Source organism: Thunnus maccoyii, chromosome 2, assembly GCF_910596095.1.
Source record: "Thunnus maccoyii chromosome 2, fThuMac1.1, whole genome shotgun sequence".
NCBI lineage: Eukaryota > Metazoa > Chordata > Actinopteri > Scombriformes > Scombridae > Thunnus > Thunnus maccoyii.
The window spans coordinates 33,585,642-33,595,847 of record NC_056534.1 but is presented as its reverse complement, the minus strand read 5'-3'; the positions used below and the strand labels follow the sequence as shown (position 1 = coordinate 33,595,847).

General features: G+C 40.4%; 1 protein-coding gene across 2 annotated transcripts; it reads right to left on the bottom strand.

The window, feature by feature from the left end:
• Positions 1–346: 346 nt before the first annotated feature.
• caly (calcyon neuron-specific vesicular protein) lies at positions 347–9,247 on the bottom strand. Of its 2 annotated transcripts, none has more exons than XM_042392211.1 (5): positions 9,136–9,247; positions 6,202–6,364; positions 5,440–5,556; positions 5,170–5,283; positions 347–2,052 (listed from the first exon to the last, which is right to left on the bottom strand). In XM_042392211.1, the coding sequence occupies exons 2-5, from the start codon at positions 6,328–6,330 to the stop codon at positions 1,813–1,815; spliced, it is 600 nt and encodes a 199-aa protein (XP_042248145.1). In that variant the 5' UTR covers positions 6,331–6,364; positions 9,136–9,247; the 3' UTR covers positions 347–1,812. The 2 variants fall into 2 exon arrangements, with proteins under 2 accessions (XP_042248145.1, XP_042248151.1); XM_042392217.1 differs by lacking the exon at positions 9,136–9,247 and adding an exon at positions 6,762–7,055.
• Between the last annotated feature and the right edge of the window lie 959 nt (positions 9,248–10,206).

Sequence of the window (10,206 nt, the reverse complement as noted above, 5' to 3'; positions counted from 1 at the left end):
CTCAACACTTCAGTCATTTTATTTCTGTCCAGTCGGTGACATCAGAGCAGATGTGTCTGATGTAAATGTTTGGCACCTGAACCTCGAGGACAAGCTGTGCTGTGATCTCACCTTCTTCCTACTCGCATGAAGAGTTTTGTTCCAAAACAAGACATTTCGTCATTTGAAAAAAAAAAAAGTGTTTGAGCAACAAAAAGAGAGGAAAGGTAGGTCAACAAATCACAAAGGCCCATCAGAGAATTGTGGGTAATATGTTTGCTCCCTTTTAAAATGAATGTACATATGATGAATCGGGGGGAAAAAAGATTTGAAAACACAACTTTTCCATTTGAAAGACACCAAATAATCACACAGATAAATAGTCTGTTAATGAAATAAATAGAAAAACGTGAAGAAGCTTTTAGGTTGTACATTATAATCACTAATCCTATCTACTGCAGCTACTCATACATTCATATAAGGGTCATGATGAGCGTTACATTACCTCCGTGGTTCTACTGTACATGTTCTTTTCCTGTACAAGAGCGTTACAGAATACTTACAGTGACATAAATCAAAAACAGGACGTAGTAACAAAACTTGGATGGAACATAATTGGTTAGTTTTTACAGTCAGTTTGCACATATGAACATACAGCATCATTAAAATGTCGATTTTTTTTTTTGTAGTAATACATTAAACGCTCTCAAGTTTTATCCATCGTTACAGGAAGTAGTTCACATCATATGTAATAAGTCTTCAAATGATTTACAGCAGCTTCGGAAAGTATTCAAACCCTTTTACTTTATATAGATAGATACATTTAATTTAAAACTGATTGCTTTTTTGGAATTATACACACAATTATCTATAATGAGAATGCAAAAAAAAACTTCCAGAGATTTAAATTTTTGATTTTTGATAGTTTGATATTTTCCAGAGCCAGTATGTGAGTCTGTTTTAAAACAAGTGCAACAGAGCTGCACTCTTGAGATAATAAGATGCCAAATCAACTCATTTCAGCAAACTTAAAATGGTCAATTATAGTTCCTCGTCTTAATGGTTAAGCTGTCAGCACGCTCACTGATGATTTCATACATTCCCTGGAATAGACAGCGAGATAACGAGGTGCAGCGATGAGGAGAAACTCGCAGTAATCTCATTAAAACCTGTTATCTTCACTTCTCACTCCGTGCTCTCGCCTTGCTTCTCTTCTCTCACCTCCAACTTTCTCAGACAAGAACTGAGACAAGTACGCAAGTCATGCAGTTTGTACAACGCGTACACACACACACACACACACTGCACATAGATGCGTATATACTCTACGTACATGTGCACTCATATGTATGTAAGCATTTACAGTGTACAGTTGTTCTACACGGGTGTATACACACATACAGAATGCAGATGGCAGAGTTTAGTCATGACTCAGTAACACTGTAAAAGTCAGGCACATTCTCCCACACTTTAATAACATTCCTGCCTTTAACCGCAGCAAGTCACCACACACACACACATATATATCCTCACACATACACACACTGCCACAGCTGGGTCTTTACTTGTATTAAATATTAACAGAATATAACTGGATTGAAGTTGAGTAAACTTGTGGTTTACGTTGCTGATTCCAGATTTTGGCAGATATTCAGACATATTTAAGGTTCTGACGCACCAGTATAGGTTTCTGTGGACTGTCTGGGGGAAGAAAAAAACATCCTGAACACACACACACACACACACACACACACACACACACCAACACACACACACCAACACACACAAAAATAACCTACGCTACCTCCCATCATGCTTTTCTATCAGCAACCTTCACTCCTCTCCCTCCAGCGCTCCTTTGAGTGGCTCGCTGCCTTGTTTGGCCATCTCAGCCTCCTTCAGAGCGCTGATGACTGGTAACCATGGCGATGGCAGCTCAGGCCCAGTCCTCTTGACCTGATTGAGGTGGCTGAGGGCGGCGTACAGCCCGGCGTTGGTGCTGCCGCGGACACCCGGCTCCTGCTGCTGCTCTGTGTAGTACATCTCCAGAGCTGCCGGGGTGCAGTGCTTCTGCTGTTAGAACAGAAAGTATGATTAATTATTATTATGATTATGAATAGTGATTTATAGACTTGTAAATGAACAAGTTATGAAGTGCAGTTCATGAAACCGAATACATGCATTTAATATTTTTATGCACTGTGAGTCTTTGTTGAAGAAATGATCAATATGTTGATGATGCACATTAACATAAACTGTCTCTCTTGAAGTGTTTTTTCAAACCTACAGTAATGTTAGTCTGTCTAAAAGTCTGTCAGTAATGTTAGATTGTATTCTGTAACTTGTAGTTATTGACGCAGACACTGCATGTGCACTGCGGGCTATATTTACATATAAATGTATCTGATAACGGTGCTGTTTGTCTGTATTAATTGATCCACAGGGTACGAAATGGTTCTTTCATAGTCAGAGTTCATGATCCAACACACCTGTCCATGAGTGTGTTTACATGTACATTAGTATCTTAGTTTTGATCATATTGATGTTTACATGGAACATGAGAAACCTTCTTATTCATATGTTTACATGATCAAACAGTAGACAGGTTTCTGATCATTTGCCTGCAGGTGTGTCCTGATTCCTAAACATCTCATCTTCATGCTCACGTATATTTCTGAACTGACTGAGTTTCCTCAACGATCGAGAACGAACACAGTTTGGTTTCTGGCTGTCTGAACTGGATTTAGCCTCTCCATCTCCTCACTGGTAACTGAAAACAGCAGCAATGACTGACTTTCCCCTTTCAGCATGTTGATCATCACTCAACATCATTTACCATCATATTTTTTGTATAACTGACGAACTACTATGTAATTTTAGTTGATGACACACATGGCAGAGAGTTATTAGAAACCTGGATAAGGTCACAATATCTTGGATTCTATTAGAGTACTTCAAATAGTTTCTGAAACCAGGATTAGGTGTTAATAATCATAGCTGGGATACTCCAGGATACTCGTGCACATGTAAACACACTCCATAAGAAGTTCTTGAAACTAGCCCTGCTCATGAAGTGACTCTAAATCCAAGTAGCTGGTCGGAGTCGGCCAAGTTAAAGTGTCACATCACAAGAAGGACGAGTACAACAAGCACAAAACAGTAACCACCATGTACTACTGCGTTCGCAGTGACAGCTGTTAGGCAAAACTACAGGATGTGCGTTGGAAAAATGATGACATCCGAGCCCTGACATGCTTTCAGGGAGATTAGAGGGCTGGAAGTGGCTGCACCAAATTAAAATATTTGACAGAATAATTTTACATTTTCTCACTTGAGTCTAGATTATTCTGTCAAATTACCATTTCCAAGGCCAAGAAAAAAACTTTCAAGCTCAAATCAAGAAGTGCACCAGAGGATAATGCAGGGTTTGGAAAACTTTTGGATGAACACTGCTGGAAAAAATATTATATCTATAAAAAGTAAATGAAACAAGTTTATAGAGAAATTATGGACAGAAATGCACAGTAGAGCAAAAAGTAAAACAACAGAAGTACTGTAAGTGCAGGGAAGCAGAAAGCATTTTGGGTCACCAACTGGATTTCATTTCTGAAGCGTTACGATTCTTAAAATACAACAAAAATGCAAAGAAGAAATTAGCACCAAAGCCTCACAAATTCTTCAAAGTTTGTGCAATAAAGTTTTAGTTTCAGGTCACAGGTTTTAAGTTCCTGAAATTAAAAAACTGGCAAAATGTGTGTATACACAACCTTTACCAGTAGAAAATGGTGTCTAAACACTGTACAAACAAGCATTTATCTTGATGTTTATTAAGAAGTGTAGGATGCACTGTTTGAGGACAGAGAAACACACATCCTTATATACAATAAATCTTAATGGAACTTTACTAACATGCACAGCAAATGTTTCTACAAATCAGATCAGGGGAGTGAAAATGCCTCCTGAAGTATTAAGTTCCTCTTAATCACTGAGCACAGACTTAGTTAAAGATTTATATTACTAATAGGCCACAGCTGCCAGGCTCAGCTCAGAGAAGAAAAGTCAATTTAGTTTAGTTTACTTCACATGTGCTTTTTGAGGAGAGAAAAGTCGTGTACCATGAGACACTGTGGGTGAATTAAGTCAAACAAACTGAACGTCCACCCTGATGTTATGTTTGGGGAAGAGCTCTCTGAGTTGTGTTGACCTCACAAGAGTTTCCCTTCAAGGATCCACTACCTGACCTTCCCTCACAGTGAGGAGTTGCACATCTCAAAAGCACAGCAGTGACTACGCCGCCCTCCATCCTCCATCCTCACTCCTCTTTTTATGTCTCCAACAACGCATTAGCAGGAAAAAATGCTGAAAGCAACTGTAACCGGCAAAAACTTCAAAAGCCTTGCCGGAAGGCCCCCTCCCTCCCTCCTTCCCTTCCTTGCTTCCCCCCTCACTGTTAAGCCTTTAATCACAGTTTAGTCACGCTCAGCCCTAATTAAAGACCCCTCCGATTCACAGGCGGGCATCCCAATCTCTGCCTGACCAGAAAGCAGGCTGCGTCGCTCCCTCTCCCTTCTTTCCTCTCCCACTCTCTCATTTTCTTCTGCGAGACAGGCTCTTTAACTAACATGCGTGGCAGCGCCGGCTCGGTACACGATGCCTCCAAGGTGTTGTTGGGAGATAATGAGTTTGGGTTTCCAGCTCCAGTGTTCAGAGAATCCTGCTCAAGTGACTGATGTGAGGGTGTGCCGAGAAACAAAGCACCAGATGAGCAGCATTGTAGACCGTGTTAAGTACCATTTGAGTGGGTGTCGCACAGACTGCTTTGGACTGGATAATGCAATAAGTAGTCTTTGATATCCAAGGACAAGACTCTGATATGAGCTGTTTCTACTGATCTCTGCTATGGGCATATTTACATTTCCTTTCTGCCACTAAGTCATGTAAATCCACATGTTTATGTATCTGTATGCACATGGATGTGCAGAAACATGCTTAAGTGTGTGTTTATGCAGAATCAGTTTTCTGCAAGGACAGTGAACATGTATTTGCTACGCTGATTTTTGGGTCAGTGGTTAAGGCTAGGGTTAGATTAAGTCTCCAGAAAATGAATCTAAGTCTATGTAATGTCCCCAAAGGTGACCTAGGTCAATGTGTGTGTGTGTGTTTGTGTGTGTGTGTGTGTGTGTCGTCTACCTTAAGGATGAAACCCTCTGGGCAGGTAAGTTGGTCATACCACATGGCTTTGTACATGAGTAGGAGGAGCAGGCTGGTCAGAAAGGCCAAAGTGATGAGGATCAGACCTGTGATCTGGGCGATAACACACACACACACATGTATATACATTAAATGATAATAATCAATATTTTTCTTAATTTCAGCAAATCACCATGAACAAAGATCAAAACCGACATTGTTTCAGTCCGTTTCTCAATACTCTTATAACCCATCAGGTTGTTTTTGTACCTTCACTTTCTCTGAAACATCACTGTAGAAGTTGATATTCAGCTTCTTGATGTTGGGCACATACAACTTGTTCTTCTTCTGCTGCAGCTGGTACTGTGTCGACGTCTTCACAATGACCTGAGACAACATACTGTCAATGTGACTCTGCGGGAAAAACAGCTCAGATTTCCTTACTAGCCATTATTTGTTATACATTACAGTTGATGGATGGTGTTGTGTTCGGTGTATCCACTGAAAACACTATTTTGCATGTCTAAAAATACATGAGCGTCATTTGCAAAAGCAGCCAGTTTTAATCGATGCCTTAAAAAGACATTTGGGAGCTGCAAAGTGGTTTTTATGGTAATGTTTCACCACCATCTGATCAGTCTGTGGAACATCCTGTGCTGTTGAGTATATCATCCAACCAAAATATGATTCTCAGGGCTTTCTTGTTGCATTATGCATTCAAAGAGGTGCTTGGATAGTATGGGCTGGTGCCAAGGTTTTAACCTGTGATGGCAGGTAAGGGAAGGTAAATACAGCAGCCTCAGTGTTGGAACTTTTGCTGAGAAGGTAAGTACGCCCACATGAATTTTAATGCTGTTTGTCCACACGTGTTCTGCAGTGAGCCGTAATGTGTTGGCCATGACTGTAATGCTGTAATGCATGGTGTGTTGTGGCCAGCGCGTGCTACTTGGAAACACAGTATTTTAGAGAAAAACAAACATAAACAGGCACATAAACAGATTCACAAACACAGACATAATAGGCCTTGCGTACCTTTTCTGCGAATGGCTGCTGGAGCTGATTGACCTCCAGGGGTGTGATTAGGGGGATGTTATCAAAGCCGTCGTCCGCAGACGGCTGTTTCTCCTGCTTATCAGAGAGATTGCTGCCCAGCTTCACCATGGCTGCTCGCCTGCCTGAAAATTCCTGGACAGATCTGGGCAGCGGGGACAGACAGCTCAGGTCAGACTGACTCTGATGGTGTGCTTTGTAAACAAATGTGACTGCGCTGTTGGTAGCTCACAAAAGAAGATGTAGAAGAGGACAGTGTGATGAGAAAAGACAGGACAGGACAAGAGTGATACAGATTGTACCAAAACAAGCAGAGAATTAAAATTTAAGAAATCTCTCTGTCAAAACATTTAGCCTGGTAAATTGTGTTGATAAAACACAATAAATACATGATAGGAAAACGACAACTTTGAGTATAACCTGTTCTGACACGCATTTTCTGAGTTTCTGAAAGATGCATTAAAGGAACAGTTCAACAATTTGGGAAATGCATTTGTTTGATTCCTCACTGAGAGTTAGATGAGAGGATGGATATCACTCACATGTCTGTGAAGCTACAGCAGCAGCCGGTTAGCTTAGCTTAGCACAAAGACTGGAAACAGAGGGAAACAGCTAGCTTGGCTCTGTAAAAAGTAACATAATCTGACTACCAGCAGCTCTAAAGCTCAATAATAGCTTAATTAACACATATTTTTTATTTGTTTAATCCCTACAAAATCTAAAGTGTAAAGACAACAATTTGCCATTTTACGGGGAGTTCAGTGCCAGACTATTTCTGGGAGCAGTAACTCTAACTAAATGCTTCCACCCAAGTCCAGCACATAACCGGTATACAACCACAACTTGTCGTTCTACTCTTATGTGTTTGATAACACAGATTACACAAACGAGATATGGATCAATGGTGAGCTTTAGAGGTGCTGGTAAGCAGATTTTGTCACCTTTAGAGAGAATCAGGCTAGCTGTTTCCCCCTGTTTCTAGTGTTTGTGCTAAGCTACGCTAACCTGCTGCTGGCTGTAGCTTCATATTTGCCATTCAGACCAGAGAGTTGTATCATCTATTATGTGTGTTCTTTCTCAGTAAGAACGCAAATAAGTGTATTTCCCAAAAAGTCAAACTATTCCTTTAATAATCGCTAATTAACTGCTGAATAATTACATGACGTTATGGTTAGTGGAATTGTAATTATGTGGGTTAAAGTGGGGGCGTATGTAAATGACTTCAGACTGTTTTTGCAACTATCCTCACAGGGAAAGTCGGCTTTCTTCCTGTTTATCAAATCAACAGTCTAGAGTAATCACGTTTCATAACTACTGCGTGTGATTCATCATATATATATATATCTCAGATGCATCTCCTCCTTCAAGCTCTTCTTTTTAATATTTATGACAATTCTATTTTCTCTCCTCGATCAAACGATCATCTAAATGTGGAGGGAAGAGGTGAGGAGCCACTTATCTCATTCACACAGTGCAACAGAACACCTTCCCCAGCCAAGGACCCCACGGGCCCACTGACGCCAATGACTCACAATGATGATACACGCCAAAGGGGGGGGCTACAGTTTTTATGTTCCAGGAGAAGTCTCTGATGTGCAGGAAATGTGTTTCTGGTAATGGAGATACTGGGTCATTAGCAAAGACCTACTGGACACATCTACTGAGGATAAATAATATTTTCTGTTGATTGAGAAACTCTAACACACCATCAATTGTAGGATTTCAACCAACAACAGCCGTACACACAGGCGGCCTTCAACACTGGTGCAAAGTAATCACCTCTAAATGATGGAAAAGACGAAGATGCACATCTGCTTTTATATTACAAGCAGTTAAAGAGCAGCATTTGTCAGGTGGTTCAAAGGATCTTGAATGAGTTTTTTACTCAAGGCTACATATCCGGTATCCTTGGTGTCTGTGCATGTGGGTGGATAAAGTGATCATCTGTGCTGACCACCATTTTCATCCCCACAGTTGGAGAGAAGTGTGGGAACGATGAATCATCCCGAATCTGTGATTAACAAATGAGCCGAGTGTTGCTGTCAAACACTCACTGTTCCCACACTCTGACAGAAAACACGCCGAGCGAATGGAAGAGCTGCAAACGACAGCTTTTAAATGCACAGTGACATCTTAAAAACAATAGCCTCTATATGAAAAATGTAACTATGAGAATGATGATTGATTTAACATATTTTGACATATAATTATCCACAGACGGGACAGGGAAGACACAGCTTCCAAAAGGTGAATACGAGCGGTGTTATGAATAGGAAAGAGTGGGCTGTTTGCTGCCTGTGCCTCTCAAGTTCTTCAGGGTTCACTGGTCATGCATATCTGAACTTGCTGCATTGAAGACTGCTGCGACAAGACATATAGGCAGTGTAACCAGGAATCAGAGACACATCTACAGTAACAGCCTGTCCATGTGAAATAGAGAAAAAGATTGATTTTCCATTAAATTACAGGTCTGAATTATGTGTTATTCCAGCTGCTAAAGCCTGTTTTCTTGCCTCTTAAATCCCATGGTGCACCTTTTCTATTTAATGAGGACTATCCACTTCTTCTTAATGAGTTGTGGACTCTACTTAATGTTGCCAAAAGCCATAAAGGACAATTAATAGATAGGTATTTAACTGTAGCCTTTATGTGGAGGTAGAGCAAATTATAACACAGCCTGTCAGGGAGACAGTCCCAGTAACAACAGAATAAAGATTCATTCATTCTCCACAGCAGATTAATCATAATGAATTACCTGCACTACAAATCACAATCATGTGAAGAAACATGTCTCATATAGCGAGATATTCCGCAGAGGAGCTCCAGCATTTTACCCGCAAACACATCACTATCTTAAAAAAATCAGTCGGCTTCAGTCCCAGAAATATGAAGGCAGAAAAGAGAAGAAGAACTTACGGTGGTTTTCTCTGTTCTCCGGTCGCCTGTAGATGGGATCGGACCCCACTGATGCTGACGGGCACTCGGTGTGACCGCCGGTTGCCGTGGTGATGTGTGATTCACGGCAGGACTGCGCATGTAATTCAGCCTGAAGCGGCTCCGTCCTCCGGAGGAAGCTGCAGCTCAGTGTGAATGCGCATCTTAGCGCGGCTCACTGGGATCGTTGTGGCTGATCAGGAAATTGCGTTTGTCTGTGGAAAATAATCATATTTCGTGTTTATGTGCGTGTTTGTCATCAGTGTGCTGCTCACTGCGGTGGGCCTACAAACAGGGTCATATAATGTCTGGCTTGTCTTCGGATGGAAACACGCAAGACTCTGGATTTTAAAGCACAGTTAATTAATGGCTGCTAAGTATTTCAGCGTGCTTTGCATTTATAGTTTAGTGGAAAGAAATGACAAATGATAGGATCAATAAAATGCAAACCAATTAAGGGCATAATTATCTATAACATGCAAAACAACATGGAGGCTACCTCTACCCCAAACTGAAAATACACTCAAACTCAAATCTGAGCCACTTATTCTGTTTTTAGAGTGATTTGAAGGTATTTTGGTATTTATACTTTTACTTAATTAGATAACTTTTTTTTTATATAAAGTTTAAACTAGGAACGTTCCCAACATGTCAATTAAATTTCCTCTTAACCTGTCTCCAGGTAAGCATTTTCCCATATTACAGATGAGCTGCAACTGACAATTATTTTCATTATCAAGAAAATTGTGAAAAATGTTGATCACAGTTTCCCAAAGCTTAAGATGCAACTTGAAGTGTCTTGTTTTGTCCCAACCAACAGTCCACAACCCAAATATTCAGTTTACTATCATATACAACTAAAGAAACCAGAAAATATTCACATTTGATAAGCTGAAACAAAAGACTTTTAGCATTTTTCCTTAAAAAATGACTCAAAACGATGAATTTATTATCAAAATAGTTGGTGATTAGTTTTCGATCGACTAATCAATCAACATCTAGGATACTCGGGCACTGAACTTAAGTTTTTAAGGTGCTTGTGCATGACTTTAG